We start from the raw sequence: 27,909 nt of genomic DNA, 5'->3' as shown, positions 1-27,909 counted from the left end.
TCCATCGAAAAGACGGAGTGTGTTTTCTTCCAGAAATGCTGCTTCAAGAAATGCAGTTCCTTGTGAAAAACCACAAACTCCAGTCTTGGTTGCGCGCAAACGCACAAGAGGGCTGGCTTTCTGAAATGCTCCCCTGAAGTTTGAGACGCACACACGAGGGTTGTCGACTTGGGTGGTCGCTCTACTTTAGTGAGCTGTTGCTAAGCAGCTAATAATAGTCGTGTTTGCTGAGTAATTTTTGCCCTTCTGGAACCAATCAGATGAGAGAAAATCCGGCCATCTGACAGCCCTAAAGGCGGGATTTCGATTATTTTCGCTTTTACCCCTCCTCCTCTGTTTCCAAATGGAGAGAGGTCTTTTTTCTCCTCTGTTGAATCTCAGAGTTCGCGGTGTCGTGCGGCCCAAGGGAAGACCACATAGAAGACACAGAATGCTACTACCATCGAACGTTCCAAGCCGCCGTTTTGTAGATGGGAATGGCTTTTTCCACTTTGCCGTTTAAGATAAATACATTTTTTGAAGAGAAACGCTGAATGTGCAAAGCGGTGGAGACCTCTGGATCACGAAATGTTGGGATGGAAGGCGCAGACTTTGACTCGCCGTCTCCAACAGCAGTATGAAGTACTTTACGGGTGTGAGATCACCGAGAGTGAAACTGTGTTGCCTTGGGACATTACCACACGCTTTCGGGGAAATATTATAACGTGGAAAAGCAGAACCAGCGCGAAGTCTCCGCAACATGGCCTCGGCTGCTAATGCCTCATCTGAGCAGGAAAACGGGGACCCCGATCGGCCGAGGATAACGCGGAGGAACAGGGGGAACTATCGCTCAACAGCGCCTGATTTGGAGTATTTGCAGCGGCTAAGTTACTGCGATGCAGCTTTCGCCTTGCAGCAAATATCCGAGGTGCTTATTATTTAACATGTTTGAGTGAAATTATATGGGCATGGTTCTACTATAATGAAACTGGCCAACATTGTCACGTCGCTAGGTAACGGGATAGAAGACGGGCAGTAGAGAGGGGTTGGGGTGTAGCGCTATGCCGTGTAATCTATGTTGTGATTTGCTATTCAATTATAGTTCACATTTCTCGCGTTTAGACTATTTCTGATCCATGTTTGGAATATAGGCTACACATATTATATAGGCTACATTCGGCTACAATGTTTAAATAACGGTCGCGCAACTAGGCTACACAGTGAGGGCTATTCACTACTTTTGCACAATTCAAATGTACATAACAGTTTAGACCTATGTGTTTTCGCACTGATCGAACACGATTCTAACTGCCCAGACGTCTGCACGATGTTATCTTTACTGGGGAGTCGTTCTCTGTTCTCTTCTCTAATGCAAAAATCCATGTGGCTACCCTCTTCCGTTCACAAATATTGTCGTAGCCTAACTCCCTCGGTGATGGCTACTCCACTCCCCAACGCAGATCACACACGCAGCTCTACGGGAATGGAATTGTGTGGTGTGTGATTTTGCGGCAGCGTAAAAACTCACGTGAACCTTTTGGGGGATTAATAGCATCATTCGATACAATGTATTGCAACAAGGCTTGCGCTGTGTTACACTTTGTCACTGACTGACCGCAAGCCATGCTGCGCTTTCCACTCATGCCGGTGTGTGTGTGGTAAAAACAACAAAGTAACAGACTATAGTCCTGTCGTCCAGAACCGGTGCTTACGTTGCTGGCTCGTGAACTATCTATTTCCTTCCTCGACGTAGGAGGTCCAACCACTGCCTTTTTGGGCCAGAATAACAGGCCTAGTCCGAGGTTCTTATTCAGAACAGTAAACATTGATGTACCATATTGAACACACTGCAGGTGAACAGTATAGGGTAGCCCACGTTATTAACATATCCCCACCAGGCCCCAATGAAGTATGGATCTAGAACAACTGGCATGCTAATTGCACTTACCATACCAATGTAATAACACATTTAATAACATGTATTTTATTATATGATAACCGTGATGTCCTCTCCACATAACACTACATTCAATTGATCAACAATTATAAATATTTGATGCTCCCAGCACTTGTTTAGGGAATAATATGCGGTATTTCTTTTGTCGCAGGGGAAAGCGACTGGAAGAAAAGCACCGCTGTGGCTGAGAGCGAAGTTTCAGAGACTCTTGTTTAAATTGGGCTGTTACATACAAAAGAACTGTGGAAAGTTTTTGGTTGTGGGCCTATTAGTATTCGGAGCTTTCGCTGTTGGTTTACGGGCAGCTAATCTGGAAACCGACGTGGAGAAACTCTGGGTAGAAGGTAAGAAAATGTTTTATAATTTTGGTCCTTTTTCATGTTGAGTTGTTTGTCTTTCCTGTTGAGAATAAGCTCAAGTCTGGGAAGGATTGGGTGGGGTGGAGAGGGATGGGGGGGTCTTCCAAACAAGTGGAGGTTGTTTATTGTATAGCAGTTTGACAAGGGGCCAAGTCTAAACTTGAAAATATTTGTATTTCGTGTCATGTTATGGTTTTTGTTGCTTTGGATACGTTGTTGTTGAGTGTAGATGCGCAAAGAAAGTGCACAGATTATTTCAACATTTTTCTTTAAGTTAAAAGGAAAATTGTAATAAAATTCATGAGATGTTTTGGAGAGAAGAAATTTTGTCACAGCCGCCATTTTGTGAGTGTGTGTGTGTGTGTCTGCCTGCCCCCAGCAGTTGAATGTGATCCGCGCACAGCTCGGAGACTGTGTGTGGTCCCGTTTTGGACAGCTCTCAACTTTCCAAGAAAGTTTTGTCTCTGGCTGAAAGCGGAGTGCGGACAGAAACGCATGTGTACAAAAGTAGACCATCTGAAACTCAGGGTTATGCTATTCGTTTACGAAATCCGTCATGTAGAATAAGTGTATTTTTGTTTGAAAGGGGACTTTGAGTATGGGTGGTGATTTTGGGGAAAGGGGGAGGGGCAGCGTTTTTTCTTCTTCCTTTGATCTGCATTCCAGTAGTTTAGGACCGTGGTAGCCTATATTTGAGTCATGTATGGGTCATCAATTCACTCACTTTTGAAATGTGAGCAGTTTGAAAGAGATCATAATTTGGATTTACGATTGAAACGTTATTGCCATTAGACCATGGTTGTTTACATAATACATTTCTGGAGTATCTTTAGGCTCAGCCTATGCTCATTAGGCTACTATAGTGACATGTGAACAATCATCCCAGCAGATATTTTTTTTTACAGATTTCTCCCTCCTATAGGCTGATGCAAGCCAGTGAGTGAGGGTCACTCAAGCTCTCAAAGTTACCCTTTTCTGGTGCCATTCGGACATAAGCTATAGACTAAACCTTAAGTTGTGTGTCAAGACTAAAGTATATTATAGCCTACTAGATACCGTTATTTTAAATAGTAATACTTTATTACTGTGTAATAATATGCAATATTATTTCAAAGCATGTGGATTCTATCAACAACATATTGTCTAATTAATCCCTTTAATGTCAATGTCCAAATCCCTTTCCTTTGCTAACTATCCAATGGCTACTCGTATAGTTGACTGTAGGGTTGGGAGGAATCCAGATACCTTCCTTCTCTCATCCCGGGATTTACAGTATTACCGACTTAGTACACAAGGGGGCCGCAAAACAAATCTAAAAAGCCCTTTGGGAATGCTAACAAAATGTGCACAAGTAACAGCGCATTTCTGTGGAGGCTGCTAGCTAAATATGCTAAAGATCATAAACGAACATAAACGAATCGCAAAGACAGGCAATCCAGCTCATAAAGTTATACAGTACCAGTCAATAGCTTGGACATACCCACTCATTCAAGGGTTTTTACCTTTATTTTGACCATTTTCTACATTGTAGAATAATGGTAAAGACATCAAAACTATGAAATAACACATATGGAATCATGTTGTAACCAATAAAGTGTTAAACATATCAAAATCTATTTTCTATTTGAGATTCTTCAAAGTAGCAACCCTTTGCCTTGATGACAGCTTTGCACACTCATGGTGTTCTCTCAACCAGCTTCATGAGGTAGTCACCTGGAATGCATTTGAATTAACGGGTGTGTCTTGTTAAAAGTTAATATGTGGAATTTCTTTCATTCTTAATGCGTTTGAGCCAATCAGTTGTGTTGTGACAAGGTAGGGGTGGCATACAAACGACCACATTATGGCAAGAAAAGTTCAAATAAGCAAAGATAATCATTACTTTAATACATGAAGGTCAGTCAATAAGTGCAATTTAAAGAACTTTGAAAGTTTCTTCAAGTGCAGTCGCAAAAACCATCAAGCGCTATGATGAAACTGGCTCTCATGAGGAAAGGAAGACCCAGAGTTACCTCTGCTGCAGAGGATAAGTTCATTAGAGTTACCAGCCTCAGAAATTGTAGTCCATATAAATGCTTCACCGAGTTCAAGTAACAGACACATCTCAACATCAACTGTTCAGAGGATACTGCGTGAATCAGGCCTCCATGGTCGAATTGCTGAAAGAAACCACTACTAAAGGACACTGTGTTTCTTGGGCCAAGAAACACAAGCAATAGACATTAGATCAGTGGAAATTTGTCCTTTGGTCTGATGAGTCCAAATTTGAGATTTTTGGTTCCAACCGCCATGTCTTTGTGAGACGCAGAGTGTGTGAACGGATGATCTCCGCATGTGGTTCCCACCGTGAAGCATGGAGGAGGAGGTGTGATGGTGTGGGGGTGCTTTGCTGGTGACAATGTTGGTTATTTAGAATTCAAGGTACACTTAACCAGCATGGCTACCACAGCACTCTGCAGTGATACACCATCCCATCTGGTTTGCGCTTAGTGGGACTATGATTTGTTTTTAACAGGACAATGACCCAACACACCTCCAGGCTGTGTAAGGGCTATTTGACCAAGAAGGAGAGTGATGGAGTGCTGCATCAGATGACCTGGCCTGCACAATCACCCGACCTCAACCCAGTTGAGATGGTTTGGGATGTGTTGGACCGCAGAGTGAAGGAACAGCAGCCAACAAGTGCTCAGCATATGTGGGAACTCCTTCAAGACTGTTGGAAAAGCATTCCAGGTGAAGCTGGTTGTGAGAATGCCAAGAGTGCAAAGCTGTCATCAAGGCAAAGGTTGGCTACTTTGAAGAAACTCAAATATAAAATATATTTTGATTTTGTATATCACTTTTTTGTTACTACATGAATGTGTTATTTCATAGTTTTCATGTCTTCACTGTTATTCAATGTAGACAATAGTCCAAATAAAGAAAAACCCTTGAATGAATAATTGTGTCCAAACTTTTGACTGGTACTGTATATTTTTTGAAAATCTTCAAATAAATTGTTTCAATGGTATTGACGGTATTGAAAAACCATCCTGTGGCTATTTCCAAATACCCTGGTACATGGTATATATGTTGTACAGCCCAAGCCTAGTTTACTGTGAACTTAGCTGATTTAGTTACAGTAAGGGAGTGTTAATAAAGCACAGCTACATGAAGTGGTTTCTTCTTTCCTGGACCTATCCTAGTGTTGCACAGCTCCATGGTTCTTCACACACAAGCCTGTCAGCTGAGTCTTGCTGGCAGATGGTCAACAACACATCTACACGTCCACTACAGCACAGGCTTTTCAACCGTTGCTATTTCCCTACATTCTGTTATTGTTTTGTTGTGTCAAGGTGTTAGAACTCAGGGTCATCTACTATAAATAGTTTAGCCAAGTTTATTGTGATGACTGATGGTTGAGGTTTGCATGTGCACACACACTAGTGCATGAGAACACACACACATATGCACACACATATGCACACACACACACACACATATGCACACACACATATGCACACACACACACACACACACACACACACACACACACACACACACACACACACACACACACACACACACACACACACACACACACACACACACACACACACACACACACACACACACACACACACACACACCTTTCCCAGGTCAGAGACTGAGGGTTTCCAGATGCTAGTTGGGAGATACTGTATGTGTTTGTTTAGATTAGACTGCACAGCTGAGGGATAGATTAGTACTGCCTGGACAGTGGAGGGCTGCTCTAGGCTCTGCTCAGCACAGGGGGAACTGTTGCCCAACGTCAACATGAAGAGGGGAGAAGAGGTAGAGAGGAAGGGAGGAAATGGTATGAGAGGAGAAGAGCAGAGGAGGAGACAGGAGAGGAGAAGAGATGGAAAGAGAAAGGAAGGTATGAGAAGAGGGGAGGAGGAGAGAGGGTATCTGTTTATGTTTCATTTGGACCTGTTCCTCTTCATGCGACCTCTCCATGACCCCTCCTGGGAGCTCTGGCCATTAGGATATACACACACCATAGCATTCCTCTCATTGGAATTGAGTGGAGTTGCATGGGTGATCTCATGCTGTATTTCATCACCTGCTATGTTTATGGTTCATCCTGCTAGGTCAGTAGTTTAGTACTGCAGCTCATCTTATTCAAAGAGAATCACATTCATCATCCTTGGTTAGGGTTTACTTTCTTCACAAAATCATTTCCCCGTATCCATAAACACTTAGACTACACCCTCACTTAGACACAGGCAGTTGTGTTTCAGTCATATTGAGGGATGGACAGTTGAATCAAAAAGTTAAACATAGAAATAGAATGATGTGGAGATGTCATCCAACAGGCAGAAGCAACACACATATTTGGTGCTCTTTTTTCCCTATTTGGTGCACTTTGTGGCAAACAGGTTGACCTCTTGACTTGGCAGAAAATGCATAGATAAATGTGTTTATGGATCAAATTAATATTGAGGGAGCTGACCTTATACGTAATAGAGGTAATTCAAGCTGTGTTTACATTGATGAGACCAGGGACATGAAGTGACCTGCCTGAATAGGAAGTTGTAGTGTTGTGATGTGTTCTCTTTTTCTCTACTCCTCTTCTTCCAATATGGCTGCCAGAATACTTTTATCTCACTGCCATTCAGAAGGATCAGCAGCGTTTTAATATCACCAAACCCATAGTGATTTTCTTAATCTGATATGACAAATTTCCCTCTAGCAGAGATGTGTCTGAGTAGAAAAGAAATTGAAGAAAACACCCTGGCCTCCTCATGGTATGAAAGTGGAGCCACCCTGGCCATTCTGGATTAACACAAACACAGGCCAAATTGTTAAGAAAATACCAGCACCGGCTAAGTCTAATTAAAACAGTATGGTGTAAACATGGGTCTTCCTGTAGGGTGCCCCTGACTAGCTCTCTCTGAGAAGAGAAGAGAGGAAAGGGCTGGGGTATATGGAGCTGGGCTTTGACATTGGAAGAGGAATTGGGCTAAAGCTATAGGAGCTATGGTATGGACCTGGGGGGTAGGGACAGGGGAAAGGCTATGGTATTGGGCTATGGTTAGGGGCAATGTGGTGTCAACATTGGCCTTCTTGTAAAGCGGCCCCTCCCTCGATGGAGCTGCGTTCTGAGAATGGGTGGAGTTTAGGGGAGAGGTTGGGGCTATGGTTAGGGGCTGTGGTGTAGGGTGAGGGCTGTTTTTTTAGGTTGAATTGGGAAAGGAATGGTGTGTTGGGTCTGGGGCTGAGGACGTTGGTGTGTTATGGGACTGAAACTGGAACTGGGGATAGGGCTGTACCCAGAGTTTAGACTGATGGAGTTAGTGCTGCAACTAGACCTTAGATAAAAGGATTCCAAAAGGGTTCTTCAACTGTCCCCATAGGATTACTCTTTTAGGTTCCAGGTTGGGGAACATCCTGCGCGCATGCCATGACTATTTCTATGGGCGCAAGCACTGTTCTTGACACAAACTGTTCACACCCCTCTTGTTGGCGGAGAGAATTTAGCAGGTTTAACGTTTATTTCCTGCAATTTTACACATTTTGTCATGGGGTGCAAAGAAAATGTTGCAGTTTTAAACCTAGTTTTCTTGCAAATCTATACATTTTGTCATGTCTAATGTGTATTCATGTGATATTTGAGTTACTAATAAACACCTGCTGCGCCCTGCGCTTGAAACCAGCACTCTGTCTCCCATCGTATTCATTACAATGACAAGAGGAACTGATGATGCACTACCCAATTTCTAAATTGCATCTTGTGCATTCTACTATTACAACTTCCAAGAATAAGTTTAAAGCCAAACTGAGTTCCTTAAAATATATTTATATATACACTACCTTTCAAAAGTTTGGAGTCACTTAGAAATGTCCTTGTTTTTGAAAGAAAAGGACATTTTTTGTCCATTAAAATAACATAAAAGTGATCAGAAATACCGTGTAGACATTGTTAATGTTGTAAATGACTATTGTAGCTGGAAACGGCTGATTTTGAATGGAATATCTACATAGGCGTACAGAGGCCCATTATCAGCAACCATCACTCTTGTGTTCGAATGACACGTTGTGTTAGCTAATCGAAGTTTATCATTTTAAAAAGCAAGTTGATCATTAGAAAACCATTTTGTAATTATGTTAGCACAGCTGAAAACTGTTGTCTTGATTAAAGAAGCAATAAAACTGGCCTTTTTTAGACTAGTTGAGTATCTGGAGCATCAGCATTTGTGGGTTCGATTACAGGCACAAAATGGCCATAAACAAAGAACTTTCTTCTGAAACTCATCAGTCTATTCTTGTTCTGAAAAATGAAGGCTATTCAATGTGAGAAATTGCCAAGAAACTGAAGATCTCGTACAACGCTGTGTACTACTCCCTTCACAGGACAGTGCTAACCAGAATAGAAAGAGGAGTGGGAGGCCCTGTTGCACAACAGAGCACTCAGTTTTTCACAATCCCTGACATTTAATCCTAGTCAAAATTCCCTGTCTTCGGTCAGTTAGGATCACCACTTTATTTTAAGAATGTGAAATGTCAGAATAAAAGCGGAGAGAATGATTTATTTCAGCTTTTATTTCTTTCATCAAATTCCCAGGGGTCTGAAGTTTACATACTCTCAATTAAGATTTGGTAACATTGTCTTTAAATTGTTTAACTTGGGTCAAACGTTTCGGGTAGTCTTCCACAAGCTTCCCACAATAAGTTGGGTGAATTTTGGCCCATTCCTCCTGACAGAGCTGGTGTAACTGAGTCAGGTTCGTAGGACTCCTTGCTCGCACACGCTTTTTCAGTTCTGCCCACAAATTTTCTATAGGATTGAGGTCAGGGCTTTGTGATGGCCGCTCCAATACCTTGACTTTGTTGTCCTTAAGCCATTTTGCCACAACTTTGGAAGTATGCTTGGGGTCATTGTCCATTTGGAAGACCCATTTGCGACCAAACTTTAACTTCCTGAGTGATGTCTTGAGATGTTGCTTCAATATATCCACATCATTTTTCTTCCTCATGATACCATCTATTTTGTGAAGTGCACCAGTCCCTCCTGCAGCAAAGCACCCCCACAACATGATGCTGCCACCCCCGTGCTTCACGGTTGGGATGGTGTTCTTCGGGCTTGCAAGCGTCCCCCGTTTTCCTCCAAACATAACGATGGTTATTATGGCCAGTTCTTTTTTTTTTTCATCAGACCAGAATACATTTCTCCAAAAGTTACGATCTTTCTCCCCATGTGCAGTAGCAAACCGTAGTCTTTCTTTTTTATGGCGGTTTTGGAGCAGTGGCTTCTTTCTTGCCCAGCGGCCTTTCAGGTTATGTCGATATAGGACTCGTTTTACTGTGGAAATAGATAGTTTTGTACCGGTTTCCTCCAGCATCTTCACAAGGTCCTTTGCTGTTGTTCTGGGATTGATTAGCACTTTTCGCACCAAAGTGCGTTCAACTCTAGGAGACAGAACGCGTCTCCTTCCTGAGTGGTATGACGGCTGCGTGGTCCAATGGTGTTTGTACTTGCGTACTATTGTTTGTACAGATGAACGTCGTACCTTCAGATATTTGGAAATTGCTCCTAAGGATGAACCAGATTTGTGGAGGTCTACAATTTATTTTCTGAGGTCTTGGCGGGTTTCTTTTGATCAAGCAAAGAGGCACTGAGTTTGTATGTAGGCCTTGAAATACATCCACAGCTCCAATTGACTCAAATGATGTCTATTAGCCTATCAGAAGCTTCTAAAGCCATGACATCATTTTCTGGAATTTTCCAAGCTGTTTAAAGGCACAGTCAACTTAGTGTATGTCAACTTCTGACCCACTGGAATTGTGATATAGTGAAATAATCTGTCTGTAAATAATTGTTGGAAAATTACTTGTCATGCACAAAGTAGATGTCCTAACTGACTTGCCAAAACTATAGTTTGTTAACAAGAAATTTGTGGAGTGGTTGAAAAAACGAGTTTTAATGACTCCAACCTAAGTGTATGTGAACTTCGACTTCAACTGTATAAAGACACACACACTAACAATAATTTAAACTCAACATGTAAATTGTTGGTCCCATGTTTCATGAGCTGAAATAGAAAATCCCAGACATTTTACATCCAACAAAAAGCTTTTTTCTCTCAAATGTTGTGCACAAATTTGCTTACATCCCTGTTAGTGAGCATTTCTCATTTGCCAAGATAATCCATCCACCTGACAGGTGTGACATATCAAGAAGCTGATTAAACAGCATGATCATGGAGAGAGAGATAGAGTCTCTGCTGAGAGTTTGAGAATGTAATAGGAGTGTTGTGCATGTCTGTGTGTATTTATCACTGTGTCTGTGCATGTGTGTGTCTGTGCACGTGTGTGTGTGTGTTTGTGTGTGTGTGTGTGTCCATACAGTGCATGTGTCTCATTTGACTCCCATCCCTCCAGCAGAGGGCAGTCAGATTTATATTTCTCATCTATCAATGTTTATCAGCATAGTCTCTCTCTCCCATCTATTGCTGGGGAGTCTTATGGATCAGCTTGGCTTTCCACAGCAGGTTGTCCTATTTGGTGTGTGTGTGTGTTCTTTGGAAAAGTTGTCATGCCTTGGCTATGCAGCAACATGACTGGACGTACAGAGAAATGTTTGCGTGCCGTTGATGCACCGTTGCTCTTATGACGACTAATTTGTCAACAAATAATGTCATGTAGACAAGCAGTGGTGTTTCCTCCCATAGGAATTGTGATGCAGTTCAGTTGGTTAGCTTGTTGTTGTGCTGCTTGTTTAGGCAGGGTACTGTAATGCTGGGTGACTATCAAATCAAATCAAATCACATTTTATTTGTCACATACGCCGAATACAACAGGTGTAGACCTTACCGTGAAAGAAAATAAGAATTAAGAAAATGTTTACTAAATAAACTAAAGTAAAAATAGTAACACAATAACAATAACAAGGCTTTATTCAGGGGGTACCGGTACTGAGTCATGTGCGAGAGTACAGATTATTTGAGGTAATTGTGGTAATGTGTACGTGTAGGTAGGGGTAAAGTGACCGTGGAAACGGCCTTGTCAAACTTTCATGTGGACGGGAGGAGGAGGGAGAGAGAGAGGAGAGAGAGAAGAGAGGAGGAGGGAGAGAGAGAGAAAGAGGGAATAGGAGGAGGTTGAGAGAGTGAAGAGGGAGAAGAGAGGAGGAGGGAGATAGAGAGGAGGGGGAAGAGGGAGAAGATAGAAAAAGGGAAATAGAAAGAGAAGAGAGACTCATGGCTTCTTCTCACAGGATTGTGGTGATAGTGTTCCTGATTGAATAATCCTCCTTTTGATGTATATACACAAACACACACACACACACACACACACACACACACACACACACACACACACACACACACACACACACACACACACACACACACACACACACACACACACACACACACACACACACACACACACACACACACACACACACACAGTCACCTCTGTTTTGCTTCTGAGTGAGTTAGGAGCTAGTTGAATGGGACTGGCATGGCAGGCTATTTCTGTTAACCTCTCTGCTATCCTCTTCCTCTCCTACTCTCAAAAACTTATCCCGCTCACTCCCGCCGCTCTCATTTTGCAGACACAAGCAATCAAACATGCACAAATGCGGTCACAAACACACATGATTGTAGCCTAATTGCACGCGCGCACAGACACACACACACGCACACACATGTTATGATCTTCTATCCGCGTGGGGAACTAAAACTTATTTCCGTTCAAAATCTTATTTCCCCTAACCCCTAACCCTAAACCTAACCCTTAACACTAACCTTGACCCGTATCCCAAACCATGAACCTAACTCATAACCCTAACAATTTATCCTAATTCTAAGCCTAACCTTAAATCTAACCCCTAACATGCTGACCACACTGCTCGCATTACGTGCGCGAGCGTTGCAAAATAAATGTACACATACATGTTATTCAATCATTGCATCCAAACTGCTCGCGCGCGTCAATGAGCGTCTGCGTAGCCAGGCGCTAAAATTAAATAGAATAAAATAAAATAGAACTAAAATAGAGGCGCTGCAAGTCTCGCCTCTCCCATCTCCTCATTGGTTTTTAGGAGCATATATCCACGATTTAAAAATGAACTGAGGTCCACACTCCAGTCCAGTTGGTGGTGGTAATGCACCTTAAAGTTGTTTGCCAACCGCCATATAAAGTCCAAAGAAGAAGCCTGAAGAGAGATTACTAGAAACTAACTCGGTTTACCCTTTTATCTGTGGATTAATTGTCGGAGTAGAGGACCATGTGCATTTCAGGTAAAATAACATCCCAATGTTTATACCCCACGACAAATTAGCTAGCAACAGCAAGCTAGTTAGCTAAATTGGCATGAATATTTAATGCTTTCGACCTGTCCCCAAATTAATATAGTTGGTTCAGAGTTAGTTTTGGTATTTCAACCTGCGTGTCCTGATTGCGTCTAGTGTGGATGGACAAAATCAACATGCGCATGCAGATGCGCGTGCCCAGTCTAGTTAGTATATACACTTAAAATAGGGATGTGGGAAATGTCCCTAAGAGGGCCAATGTTCCTTGTTTTACTGTCCTTGTGGGGACTTTCGGGGATTTTAGGTCCACACAGGGATAGAAAAAACAATCCCCCCCCCCCCACACACACATACAAATTTAAATGTGGGCTCCATTTTCTTTGTGTTTATCAGTTGACTCCAAACAGGATTAAGCCGTCAGTAGAATAACATTCCAGCATGTTGTGTTAAACTTGACTAGTTTATGAAATGTGCAGATGAGCTGGATAAGGACTTTTCTGAGTTAGTGTGCACTGAGGTTTGGCTCTGTTGTTAAAAGTTTTTAAAAGTAAATATTTTAAAATTATGTTTAATCCCAATGATTTATATGGTGAAATAAAGGTTAAATACACAATAAACTTTAGTGTGTGTGTGCGTGTGTGTGTGCCGTAGGAATGGATGCTCTCCCATTCACAAACAACCTCCTGAGATGCCTCCAAGCGCTGTGTTTACATTCTGCATTCTTTCAGAGGCTCTTATTCAAAAACCAGAGCCCTGCGAATGGCCGACCACAAAACTCCCCTTCCCTGCCTCTCTCAATTCAATTCAATTCAAGGGGCTTTATTGCCATGGGAAACATATGTTAACATTGCCAAAGTAATTGAAGTAGATAATATACAAAAGTGAAATAAACATTAAAAATGAACAGTAAACTTTACACTCAAAGAAGTTCCAAAAGAATAAAAACATTACAAATGTCATACTATTATGTAGTATATATGCAGTGTTGTAGCGATGTGCAAATGGTTAAAGTACAAAAGGGAAAATAAATAAACATAAATATGGGTTGTATTTACAATGGTGGTTTTTCTTCACTGGTTGCCTTTTGCTTGTGGCAACAGGTCACAAATCTTGCTGCTGTGAGGGCATACTGTGTTATTTCACCCAGTAGATATGGGAGTTTATCAAAATCGGGTTTGTTTTCAAATTCTTTGTGGATCTGTGTAATCTGAGGGAAATATGTGTCTCTAATATGGTCATACATTTGGCAGGAGGTTAGGAGGTGCAGCTCAGATTCCACCTCATTTTGTGGGAAGTGTTCTCTTGAGAGCCAGGTCTTCTTACGGTGGCCTTTCTCAATAGCAAGGCTATGCTCATTGAGTCTGTACATAGTCAAAGCTAACCTTAAGTATGGGTCAGTTACAGTGGTCGGGTATTCTGCCACTGTGTCCTCTCTGTTTAGGACCAAATAGCATTCTAGTTTGCTCTGTTTTTTTGTTAATTCTTTCCATTGTGTCAAGTTATCTTTTTGTTTTCTCATGATTTGGTTGGTTCTAATTGTGTTGCTGTCGTGTCCCTCTCTCTCTCTCTTTTAGCTCCACCTCTTTTCCTCCTGGCTGAAAAGGCCTCTTTACTCTAACCCCTCCCCCTCTCCCCCCCTCCTTCCCCAGAATGCCAGATGTATTGCAGAGTGAGGCGCAGCAATGTAAACACACAGCCCTGCCATGACAGTCAGGGTGGTCCACCCTCCCTCCTCCTCCTCTTTCCTCTCTTTCCTCTCCTTCCCAGTGCTGGTGGACAGAGGGGCTGGGAGTGCGAGGAACAGCAGAGCGAGAGAGACTATTAAAGAATACCAGAACCCACTGTGTTCTCCAATTACATTGAATGAACTACAGGACAAAATACAAACCCTCCAACCCAAAAAGGCCTGTGGTGTTGATGGTATCCTCAATGAAATGATAAATGATACAGGCAACACATTCCAATTGGCTATACTTAAACTCTTTAACATCATCCTTAGCTCTGGCATCTTCCCCAATATTTGGAACCAAGGACTGATCACTTCAATCCACAAAGTCGAGACAAATTTGACCCCAATAACTACCGTTGGATATGCGTCAACACCAACCATGGGAAAATCCTCTGCATTATCATTAACAGCAGACTCGTACATTTCCTCAGTAAAAACAATGTACTGAGCAAATGTCAAATTGTCTTTTTACCATATTACCGTACAACAGACCACGTATTCACCTTGCAAACCCTAATTGACAAACAAACCAAAACAAATGCAAAGCCCTCTCATGCTTTCTGGTTTCAAAAAAGCCTTTTACTTAATTTGGCATGAGTGTCTGCTATACAAATTGTTGGAAAGGGATGTTGAGGGGAAAAACATAGAAGGTTATAAAATCCATGTACACAAACAACAAGTGTGTGGTTAAAATTGGCAAAAAACACACACATTCCTTACACAGGACCGTGGGGTGAGACAAGGATGCAACTTAAGCCCCACTCTCTTCAACATATATTTAAACGAATTGGTGAGGGCACTAGAGCAGTCTGCAGCACCCGGCCTCACCCTACTAGAGTCTGAAGTAAAATGTCTACTGTTTGCTGATGATCTGGTGCTTCTGCCACCAACCAAGGAGGGCCTACAGCAGCACCTAGATCTTCTGCACAGATTCTGCCAGACCTGGGCTCTGACAGTCAATCTCAGGAGGACAAAAATAAAGGCGTTCCGAAAATGGTCCAGTCGCCAGGACCAGAAATACAAATTCCATTTGGACACCGTTGCCTTAGAGCAGGTATTCCCAAACTAGGGTACGGGTACGCACAATGCTGTCTGGGGTACGCCAATTAAAAATGTGATTCACATTTTACAAATTTTAATAAATATTTTTAAAATATATAATTTCTTCACATTTTCAAACATTTTCAAACATATTTTCCAACGGGGCTAAACATTTGGGTGATGTTTTTTCTCGCTGAATGATCTGATTCTGGGATTACAGGGACTTTCCGCAACTATATTCAATGTGCGGGACAAAATGGATTAAGAAGTTGGAGCTCTACTCTGTCTGCATTAACAAAGACAACACACAGGTCTTTCCATCATTGTATGATTTTTTTGTGTGCAAATGAACTCAAGCTTATGGACAATGCCAAATGTGTTATAGTGAAGCACCTGAGTGAATTGGGTGCGCAATTACGCAGGTACTTTCTCAAAACGGATGACACAAACAACTGGATTCGTTATCCCTTTCATGCCCATCCCCCAATCCACTTACCGATATCTGAACAAAAGATCCTCATTGAATTGCAACAAGCGGTTTTGTGAAAATTGAAGCCACTGTCAGATTTCTGGATTGGGCTGCGCCCAGAGTATCCTGCCTTGGCAAAACCGCACTGTTAAGACACTGATGCCCTTTGCAACCATGTACCTATGTGAGAGTGGATTCTCGGCCCTCACTAGCATGACAACTAAATACAGGCACAGACTGTGTGTGGAAAATGATTTAAGACTGAGACGCTCTCCAATACAACCCAACATTGCAGAGTTATGTGCATCCTTTCAAGCACACCTTTTTCATTAACCTGTGGTGAGTTATTCACAATTTTCGATTAACAAATAAAGTTTTATAGGTAAGATGGCTAAATAAAGAGCAAAATTATTGAATATTATTATATTATTATTTGTGCCATGGTCCTATAAGAGCTCTTTGTCACTTCCCACGAGCCGGGTTGTGACAAAAACTCACACTCATTCTTATGTTTAATAAATGTATCGTGTAGTGTGTGTGTGTGTGTGTGTGTGTGGCAGGCTTACAATGATGGCAAGAAAACAACATTTGAGAGTGCTCTGACCCTGGTGCTAGAGGGGGTACGCAGCTGGAGGTTGAATGTTTGAAGGAGTACCGGACTATAAAAAGTTTGGAAACCACTGCCCTAGAGCAAACAAAAAATAATACATACCCCGGCCTAAACATCAGCACCACAGGTAACTTCCACAAAGCTGTGAAAGAGCTGAGAAACAAGGCAAGAAGGGCCTTCTATGCCATCAAAATGAACCGAAAATTCGACATACCAATTAGGATCTGAATAAAAATACTTGAATCAGTTATAGAACCCATTGCCCTTTATGGTTGTGAGGTCTGGGGCCCGCTCACCAACCAATAATTCACAAAATGGGACAAACACCAAATTGAGACTGCATGCAGATTTCTGGAAAAATATAATCTCAGTGTACAACGTAAAACACCAAATAATGCATGCAGAACAGAATTAGGCCGATATCCCCTAATTATCCAAATCCAGAAAAGAGACGTAAATTCTACAACCACTTAACAGGAAGTGATTCCCGAACCTTCCATAACAAAGCTGTCACCCACAGAGAGATTAACCTGGAGAAGAGTCCCCTAAGCAAGCTGGTGCTGGGGCTCTGTTCACAAACACAAACAGACCCCACAGAGCCCCAGGACAGGCAGACTACCTGACCACTGTGACTGACCCAAAATTAAGAAAATCTTTGAATATGTACAGACTCAGTGAGCATAGCCTTGCTATTGAGAAAGGCCACCGTATGCAGATCTGGCTCTCAAGAGAAGACAGGCTACAGTGAGGGAAAAAAGTATTTGATCCCCTGCTGATTTTGTACGTTTGCCCACTGACAAAGAAATGATCAGTCTATAATTTTAATGGTAGGTTTATTTGAACAGTGAGAGACAGAATATCAACAAAAAAATCCAGAAAAACGCATGTCAAAAATGTTATGAATTGATTTGCATTTTAATGAGGGAAATAAGTATTTGACCCCTCTGCAAAACATGACTTAGTACTTGGTGGCAAAACCCTTGTTGGCAATCACAGAGGTCAGACGTTTCTTGTAGTTGGCCACCAGGTTTGCACACATCTCAGGAGGGATTTTGTCCCACTCCTCTTTGCAGATCTTCTTCAAGTCATTAAGGTTTCGAGGCTGACGTTTGGCAACTCGAACCTTCAGCTCCCTCCACAGATTTTCTATGGGATTAAGGTCTGGAGACTGGCTAGGCCACTCCAGGACCTTAATGTGCTTCTTCTTGAGCCACTCCTTTGTTGCCTTGGCCGTGTGTTTTGGGTCATTGTCATGCTGGAATACCCATCCACGACCCATTTTCAATACCCTGGCTGAGGGAAGGAGGTTTTCACCCAAGATTTGACGGTACATGGCCCCGTCCATCGTCCCTTTGATGCGGTGAAGTTGTCCTGTCCCTTTAGCAGAAAAACACCCCCAAAGCATAATGTTTCCACCTCCATGTTTGACGGTGGGGATGGTTTCTTGGGGTCATAGGCAGCATTCCTCCTCCTCCAAACACGGCAAGTTGGGTTGATGCCAAAGAACTCCATTTTGGTCTCATCTGACCACAACACGTTCACCCAGTTGTCCTCTGAATCATTCAGATGTTCATTGGCAAACTTCAGACGGGCATGTATATGTGCTTTCTTGAGCAGGGGGACCTTGCGGGCGCTGCAGGATTTCAGTCCTTCACGGCATAGTGTGTTACCAATTGTTTTCTTGATGACTATGGTCCCAGCTGCCTTGAGATCATTGACAAGATCCTCCTGTGTAGTTCTGGGCTGATTCCTCACCGTTCTCATGATCATTGCAACTCCACGAGGTGAGATCTTGCATGGAGCCCCAGGCTGAGGGAGATTGACAGTTCTTTTGTGTTTCTTCCATTTGCGAATAATCACAGAAACTGTTGTCACCTTCTCACCAAGCTGCTTGGCGATGGTCTTGTAGCCCATTCCAGCCTTGTGTAGGTCTACAATCTTGTCCCTGACATCCTTGGAGAGCTCTTTGGTCTTGGCCATGGTGGAGAGTTTGGAATCTGATTGATTGATTGCTTCTGTGGACAGGTATCTTTTATACAGGTAAGAAACTGAGAATAGGAGCACTCCCTTTAAGAGTGTGCTCCTAATCTCCGTTCGTTACCTGTATGAAAGACACCTGGGAGCCAGAAATCTTTTTGATTGAGAAGGGGTCAAATACTTATTTCCCTCATTAAAATGCAAATCAATTTATAACATTTTTGACATGCATTTTTCTGGATATTTTTGTTGTTATTCTGTCTCTCACTGTTCAAATAAACCTACCATTAAAATTATAGACTGATAATTTCTTTGTCAGTGGGCAAACGTACAAAATCAGCAGGGGATCAAATACTTTTTTCCCTCACTGTATGTGCACACTGCTACCCTCCCTTACCCTCTCCTACCCTCCCATCTCCTACCTTGCCCTCCCTATCCAACGCTGCCCTGGCCTGGCCACACTACTGTACTGTGGCGTCCGCTGGAATGTGGGATTGTGGGATACCTAGAATCAGGAGGCCATCTTACCTAGGTTGAAAATATAAAGGCTACGACAACCTAGTACTTTAATGCGGAAGCGTTTGAAAATTAACAAATGAATGGGACCAGCAATATTGCTGGATTCTACAGGATTACCATTGAAAACGTGACCAGCGGTTTTTCCCATTATTCAGATTACAACCTCTCACTTTCAGTTATTTGAAAATGAAATCATCTCCAAAATATCTCTATTTTTAAAACAAGCCATAGAATGTTGATTGCAATTTCAGTTTAGTTCACCAGAAAAGACAGAACAAATAATACAACAAATATAATAGTTCAACTCAAAAATACTTAAAAAATAAATAAAATAAAAAGTATAATCTCTGTAAATTATATCGTAAATAGGATTGCTGGAGTTATGTCATACATGCAGCTAACAAAAATATATGGGAATGTCTGCTCTTCCCAAAATTACAACCAACTAATTGCAGCATTACCGCAAAATGGAAGAAGCAAGTGGAAAGGGGAAAAAGAAAGGGACTTGTCTGTTGGCCCTGCATTAAAGACCAAAATTGGTTAAAGAAAATTGTGATAAATAAAGAAGTATACCAGTTTCATTTAACGACCAAAAATGGACAACTGTGCCATATATAGTTGGAGTCAGAAGTTTACATACACCTTAGCCAAATACATTTAACTTTTTAGAGATAGGGTGCAGCATTTTCACTTTGGATGAATAGCGTCCTACTCTGTCCCAGATGCTAATATATGCATATTATTATTACTATTTGGATAGAAAACACTCTGAAGTTTCTAAAACTGTTTCAATGATGTCTATGAGTATAACAGAACTCATATGGCAGGCGAAAACCTGAGAAAAATCCAACCAGGAAGTGGGATATCTGAGGTTGGTCGATTTTCAACTCATCGCCTATTGAAATCCCAGTGGGATATGGATCTGTTTGCACTTCCTACGGCTTCCACTAGATGTCAACAGTCTGTAGAACATTGAATGAAGCTTCTACTGTGATGTTGAGCTGGATGAGAGCTGTTTGAGTCAGTGGTGTGGCAGAGGTCCTGGTCATGCGCATTCCACATGATATCGACTTGCGTTCCATTACTTCTATAGACACAAAGGAATTCTCCGGTTGGAACGTTATTGAATATTTATGATAACAACATCCTAAAGATTAATTCTATACTTAGTTTGACAAGTTTATTCAACCTGTAATATAACTTTTTGAAGTTTTCGTCCGACGTTCGCCTGGACCTGAAAGAGCGTTTGGATATGTGTACTAAACGTGCTAACAAAAGTAGCTACTTGGACATAAATAATGTACATTATCGAACAAAACAACAATTTATTGTGGAACTAGGATTCCTGGGAGTGCATTCTGATGAAGATCATCAAAGGTAAGGGAATATTTATAATGTAATTTTGTATTTTTGTTGACTCCAACATGGCGGAGAAGTTTTGTTTCTATCTGAGCAGCGTCTCAGATTATTGCATGGTTTACTTTTTCTGTCAAGTTTTTTTGAAATCTGACACAGCGGTTGCATTAAGAACAAGTGTATCTTTAATTCTATGTAAAACATGTATCTTTCATCAACGTTTATGATGAGTATTTATGTTATTTGATGTGGCTCTCTTCAAGTTCTCCGAATATTTTGGAGGCATTTCTGAACATGGCGCCAATGTAAACTGCAATTTTTGGATATAAATATGCACATTATCGAACAAAACATACATGTATTGTGTAACATGATGTCATATGAATGTCATCTGATGAAGATCATCAAAGGTTAGTGATTCATTTTATCTCTATTTCTGCTTTTTGTGACTCCTATCTTTGGCTGGGAAATGGCTGTGTGTTTTTTGGACTTGGCGGTGATCTAACATAATCATATGTTGTGTTTTCGATGTAAAGCATTTTTTAAATCGGACACAATGGGTAGATTAACAAGATGTTTATCTTTCATTGGCTGTATTGGACTTGTTAATGTGTGAAAGTTAAATATTTCAAAAAAATATTTTAGAATTTCCCGCATTGCCTTTTCAGCGGAATGTTGTCGAGGGGTTCCGCTAGCGGAACGTGTGTCCTAGAAAGGTTAAACTCAGTTTTTCACAATTCCTGACATTTAATCCTAGTAAAAATCCCTGTTTTAGGTCAGTTAGGATCACCACTTTATTTTAGGAATGCGAAATGTCAGAATAATAGTTGAGAGAATGATTTATTTCAGCTTTTATTTCTTTCATCACATTCCCAGTGGGTCAGACATTTACATACACTCAATTAGTATTTGGTAGTATTGCCTTTAAATTGTTTAACTTGGGTCAAATGTTTTGGGTAGCCTTCCACAATAAGTTGGGTGAATTTTGGCCCATTCCTCCTGACAGAGCTGGTGTAACTGAGTCAGGTTTGTAGGCCTCCTTGCTCGCACACACTTTTTCAGTTCTGCTCACAAAACTTCTATAGGATTGAGGTCAGGGCTTTCTTATGGTCACTCCAATACCTTGACTTTGTTGTCCTTAAGCCATTTTTCCACAACTTTGGAAGTATGCTTGGGGTCGTTGTCCATTTGGAAGACCCATTTGCGACCAAGCTTTAACTTCCTGAGTGATGTCTTGAGATGTTGCTTCAATATATCCACATAATTTTCCTATCTCATGATGCCATCTATTTTGTGAAGTGCACCAGTCCCTCCTGCAGCAAAGCAGGATTTTAATCCATGACGGCGTAGTGTGTTACTAATGGTTTTCTTTGAGACTGTGGTCCCAGCTCTCTTCAGGTCATTGACCAGGTCCTGCCGTGTAGTTCTGGGCTGATCCCTCACCTTCCTCATGATCATTGATCCCCACGAGGTGAGATCTTGCATGGAGCCCCAGACCGAGGGTGATTGACCGTCATCTTGAACTTCTTCCATTTTCTAATAATTGCGCCAACAGTTGTTGCCTTCTCACCAAGCTGCTTGCCTATTGTCCTGTAGCCCATCCCAGCCTTGTGCAGGTCTACAATTGTATCCCTGATGTCCTTACACAGCTCTCTGGTCTTGGCCATTGTGGAGAGGTTGGAGTCTGTTTGATTGAGTGTGTGGAGAGGTGTCTTTTATACAGGTAACGAGTTCAAACAGGTGCAGTTAATACAGGCAATGAGTGGAGAACAGGAGGGCTTCTTAAAGAAAAACGAACAGGTCTGTGAGAGCCGGAATTCTTACTAGTTGGTAGGTGATCAAATACTTATGTCATGCAATAAAATGTAAATTAATTACTTAAAAATCATACAATGTGATTTTCTAGATTTTTGTTTTAGATTCCGTCTCTCACAGTTGAAGTGTACCTATGATACAAATTACAGACCTCTACATGCTTTGTAAGTAGGAAAACCTGCAAAATCGGCAGTGTATCAAATACTTTTAGCTGTTTTTGCTGTTTGTTCTTTGTTATAGGGCCAAAAATATTGGAGGGGTTTACCCATACATCTCGATTTTGATAGATAACTCTTCATGTTGTTGTTTGTTTAGTGTTTTCCCAGAAGTGATTAGAGCATGGATTCTTCAGTTGCATTGCGCTGGTTTTTTGACATGCTGTTCTATCTTTTTCTTTAGTGTATTTCTTTATTGTTTTAGTGATTCACCGTACTGAAGGCGCAGGCTCAGGTTTTCTGAGTCTCTATGTTTTTGGTTGGATAGGTTTCTCAATTTCTTTCATAGGTTTTTGCATTTTTTGGGGTGCCATTCAGTTCCATTCAGCAATATGGCGCGCTTCCGGCTTCATGCGCCATCGGTAGCTTTCCATCACAATCTACTGTTTTTAATGTCTATGCTTACTTCAAGCCCAACCAGGTCAAAAGACCTGACCCATATTACCAGTGCAATATCTTTATCTTCCTATAGCGGATCTGCGGGACAATTCTTTATTCATAAACCATGTCGTGGGCCATTCTAAAACTACTTGAGCATCGACGTCCTTAACCATTTGTTTACACTTTGTTCAGTCATGTTACCTCATTGGTTAGCTAGCTAACAACCTGGTAACTTTATATCTAAACATGTAGGGGTACAGAAAGAAAGGAAAGGGATAACTTCTTCAGGAGATCAATGATCATAGCAATGAATGAATGACAAATCTCTTGTTAACTAACTTGACGTTTTTATAGAGACAGTGTACAATTTTCAACATAATGCATCTCAATAGGAAACCTAATATTCCACAAATTACTTTGTAATTTCAATGACAGGTATTGGTATTAGAATTTTTGTTTTTAAAATAAACTAATGTATTTACAGTGCTACATATTCGTTTTTAGGGCACAACATTTTCTTCAATTCTAGCTAGAATTCATGTAGGCCCAATATAGGCTGTGTCTCAATTTAAAAAAAATCGTATCTCTAGTTCGCTTTTTGTTTCTCAAACCAATTCAAATCAAATCAAATTCTATTGGTCACATACACATATTTGTTATTGCAGGTGTAGCGAAATGCTTGTGTTCTTTGCTCCAACGACATCTTTAGTATTTTGGTTTGAACATTCTGGTGCTCCTAAATTTCATGCATGCACACACACACGCACACACACACTGTCACGACTTCCACCGAAGGTGGTTCCTCTCCTTGTTCGGGCGGCGCTCGGCGGTCGGCGTCGCCGGCCTACTAGCCATCGCCGATCCATTTTTCTTTTTCCGTTTGTTTTGTCTTTGGTTCATTCACACCTGGTTTTCATTTGCTTTAATTCCTGTGTGTATATTTACCCCTGTTTCCCCGCTTAGGTTTGTGCGGATTATTTTCATGTTGCTTGTTGAGGCTTTCCTCAGTTTATTCACGTGTGTTTATTATAGTAAGGAGCGTTGTTTTTTTTCTACTTTCGTGAGTAACTGTGAGTTCCCATTGCCTTGGGCTTTTTTTTGGGTGATTGTACCTGTACCGTTTTTGGGCTTGCCTATTAAAAAACGCTACATTGACATCTCTGCTCTCCTGCGCTTGACTCCTTACCTACCTTCAGAACGAAATCGCAACACACACGCACGCACGCACACACACACACACACACACACACACACGCACACACACACAGACACTCGTTAGAGAGATACTCTCAGAGATACTCTGAATGTTCGGCTATGAAAAGCCAACTGACATTTACTCCTGAGGTGCTGACCTGTTGCACCCTCGACAACCACTGTGATTATTATTATTTGACCATGCTGGTAATTTATGAACATTTGAACGTCTTTGCCATGTTCTGTTATAATCTCCACCCGGCCACCCATCATAGCCTGGTTCCTCTCTAGGTTTCTTCCTAGGTTTTGGCCTTTCTAGGGAGTTTTTCCTAGCCACCGTGCTTCTACATCTGCATTGCTTGCTGTATGGGGTTTTAGGCTGGGTTTCTGTACAGCACTTTTAGATATCAGCTGATGTAAGAAGGGATTTATAAATACATTTGATTTGATTTTGATTTGACTCCTTTCCTTCCATTTTGTTCTTCGTTCCTCACTCAAATCCAGTGGACTTGAATATGTTTTCTTCAGGGGAGAGGTAGCTGAATGCAGGCAGCAACGTGGAAGAATCTGTCCATTGAGGGCTGTGTGAGTGTGTGAATGTACACCTTGGACCCAGGGCAGGCTGCATTGGGAGCTAGCTGACTGCTAAATACGCCCATTGGAGGGCTGCAGGGCTGGACAGGTGATTAGCATAATTCGGAGAGAGGTGCCATACATATGGTAATGTAGGGTGGGGGGGAGGAGGCACTGGCAGCTGGGGTGTCACATTTGTGTCAGTTCGGAAGGGGGGGGGGGTATTGTACTACAGCACCCCTCTCCTTCACTGTCGATCTCTGTCTTTCTCTCGTGCTATGAGGTGGGACTGGGTATGAGGGGAGGGAAGGTGGGACTGGGTACGAAAGGTTGGGAGGGGAGGTGGGACCGGGTATGAGAGGAGGAGAGATGATAGGAGGTGGGACTGGGTACGAGGGGAGGGAGGGGAGGTGGGACTGGGTACAAAAGGAGGGGAGGTGGGACTGGGTATGAGAGGAGGAGAGGTGAGAGGTGGGACTGGGAATGAGGAGAGGGGAGGTGGGACTGGGAATGAGGGGAGGGGAGGTGGGACTGGGTATGAGAGGAGGAGAGGTGAGAGGAGGTGGGACTGGGTATGAGGGGACTAGGTGGGACTAGGTATGAGGTGAGGGGAGGCAGGGTATGAGTGGAATGTTGATGGTACAGTTGGACCCTGGCCTCTGACCCCTGTAAGTATCAAATACTTCCTGGTTGATTGACAGCAGCATCAGGTGGGTGTCCCCAGGTTAAGAAACATGTGGGAGATGAGAGAGAGGAAGAGGGAGAGAGAGGGAATAACTGAAGTTGGGACGTCAAACATTACGGTTGAAGAAAGAGGGTACAAAATAGGGTGAGATATATACGGTATGGAAATAAAAAGAGCAAGGTAATATGATGGATAGACAGCTGTCTTAGGCTCGCTGGTGGGTCGATGGCAGTGAGGTGACCTGGTTCTAGGGTCTTCCATGTCACTACGGGGGGTTTGGCTGAGAGCGCTGTAATCCAGCTAATCCACACACACACACACACACAGTTTTGTACAGCTAACCTTGTGGGGAAATACAATTCAGTCCCATTCAAAATCCTATTTTCCCTAAACCCTAAACCTAATTCTAACCCATACTCTTAACCTAACCCTAACCTTAACCCAAAAACCTAACCTTAACCCTAAACCTAGCTCCTAACCGTAAAACTAAACCTAGATCCTAACCCTATCCCTTAACGGAATTCTAACCCAAACACTAATTCTAACCTTAACCCTAAACCCCCTAGAAATAGCATTTGACCGTGTGTGGACAAAAACAATGTCCCCAGTTGGTCAACTTTTGTTTGTTTACTATTCTTGTGGGGACGTCTGGTCCCCACAAGAATAGTTAAACACATCCATTTTATTTGTCACATGCACCGAATACAACAGGTGTACATTACTGCGAAATACTTACTTACAAGCCCTTAACCATTAATGCAGTTTTAAGAAAATAAATAAAATATTTACTAAATAAACTAAAGTTAAAAAAGTAGTACAATAAAATAACAATAACAAGGCTATATACAACAGGTACCCTGAATATTCAAGGGTACAGGTAATTTGAGGTAATTGAGGTAATATGTACATGTAGGTAGGGATAAAGTGACTGTGGAAAGGGCCCTGTCAACCTTTCATGTGGACGGGGGAGGAGAGACAGAAAGGCCGCCGTAGGCAGACCTGGCTCTCAAGAGAAGACAGTCTATGTGCACACTGCCAACAAAATGAGGTGGAAACTGAGCTGCACTTCCTAACCTCCTGCCAAATGTATGACACTATTAGAGACACATATTTCCTTCAGATTACACAGATCCATAAAGAATTGGAAAACAAACTCAATTTTGATAAACTTCCATATCTACTGGGTGAAATACCACAGTGTGCCATCACAGCAGCAAGATGTGTCACTTGTTGCCACAAGAAAAGGGCAAACAGTGAAGAACAAACACCATGGTAAATACAACCCATATTTATGTTTATTTATTTTCCCTTTTGTACTTTAACTATTTGCACATAATATGACATTTGAAATGTCTTTATTGAAGATTTTTTTTTTTTTTTTTTTTTTTTTTTTACAATCGAGAGAGAGAGAGAGAGAGAGAGAACATTCTAAACAAACAACAACACGAAGAGTTACAGTGCATTCGAAAAGTATTCATACCCCTTCACTTTTTCCATGTTTTGTTACATTACAGCCTTTATAAACCTCTTAGGGGTCCCTTACGGCTCGAATCCCATTACTGGGATCATTTAACAACATCTGGTGAAATATTCAAAAATACTACATTCGTAATATTAAACATTCATTAAGATACAAGTGTCTTACATCATTTAAAAGCTTAACTTCTTGTTAATCCAGCCGCTTTGTCAGATTTCAAAAATACTTTACGGCGAAAGCATACCATGCGATTATCTGAGGACAACGCCCCGCATACAAAAGCATTAAAAACATTTCCCAACCAAGCAGATGCATCACGAAAGTCAGAAATAGCGATAAAATAAATCGCTTACCTTTGAAGATCTTCATCTTTTTGCAATCCCAAAGGTCCCAGTTACACAATGAATGGTCGTTTTGTTCGATAAAGTCCTTTATATCCCAAAAATGTCAGTTTATTTGGCGCGTTTGATTCAGAAATACACCTGTTCCAACTCGCCCAACTTTGTCCAAACATTTCAAACAACGTTTCTAATCCAACCTCAGGTACCCTAATATGTAAATAATATGTAAATAATCGATAAAATTTTTGTGGAGAAAAAAACAATGTGGAGTGCGCAATCATTCACGCGCACCAAAAGACTAGAGTCCTTCTGAGTGACACTTAGAAAGAATACGAATAGTTCTTCATTTAAAAAAAACAACAACATCTAACAATTTCTAAAGACTGTTGACATCTAGTGGAAGCCATAGGAACTACAATCTGGGTCCTAATAATTAGGCTTTCCCACAGAAAAGCAATGGAAAGTACAATGACCTAAAAAAAAAGGTTTTCCTGGATGGATTGTCCTCGGGGGTTCGCCTGCCAAATCAGTTCTGTTATACTCACAGACATTATTTTAGAATGTTTTCTATCCAATACTACCATGCATATGCATATCTTAGCTTCTGGGCCTGAGTAACAGGCAGTTTACTTTGGGCACCTCAGTCATCCAAACTTCCGAATACTGCCCCCTAGCCTTAAGAAGTTTTAAACAGGTTTTTAGAAATGTTTACAAATGTATAAAAAAATGGAAATATCACATTTACATAAGTATTCAGACCCTTTACTCAGTACTTTGTTGAAGCACCTTTGGCAGCGATTACAGCCTCAAGTCTTTTTGGGTATGACGCTACACCCGTATTTCGGGAGTTTCTCCCATTGTTCTCGGCAGATCCTTTAAAGTTCTGTCAGGTTGGATTGGGAGCGTCGCTGCACAGCTATTTTCAGGTCTCTACAGAGATGTTTGATCGTGT

The 27,909-nt window shown here is 41.7% G+C and overlaps 1 protein-coding gene across 2 annotated transcripts in view; it reads left to right on the top strand.

The window, feature by feature from the left end:
* The first annotated feature begins 183 nt into the window (after window positions 1–183).
* LOC139545124 (protein patched homolog 1-like) overlaps window positions 184–27,909 on the top strand; it is a 176,514-nt gene continuing 148,788 nt past the window's right edge. The window contains exons 1-2 of one of the 2 annotated variants that reach the window (XM_071352540.1): window positions 184–907; window positions 2,088–2,280. In XM_071352540.1, coding sequence (XP_071208641.1) covers window positions 740–907; window positions 2,088–2,280 — 361 coding nt within the window. In that variant the 5' untranslated portion in view covers window positions 184–739. The remainder of the gene's footprint in view (window positions 908–2,087; window positions 2,281–27,909) is intronic. The other variant, XM_071352539.1, reaches the window with a different exon arrangement.

This window comes from Salvelinus alpinus, chromosome 19 (assembly GCF_045679555.1).
Source record: "Salvelinus alpinus chromosome 19, SLU_Salpinus.1, whole genome shotgun sequence".
Lineage (NCBI taxonomy): Eukaryota > Metazoa > Chordata > Actinopteri > Salmoniformes > Salmonidae > Salvelinus > Salvelinus alpinus.
The sequence above is the reverse complement of the archived record's forward strand: the minus strand, read 5'-3'. Positions and strand labels throughout refer to the sequence as shown.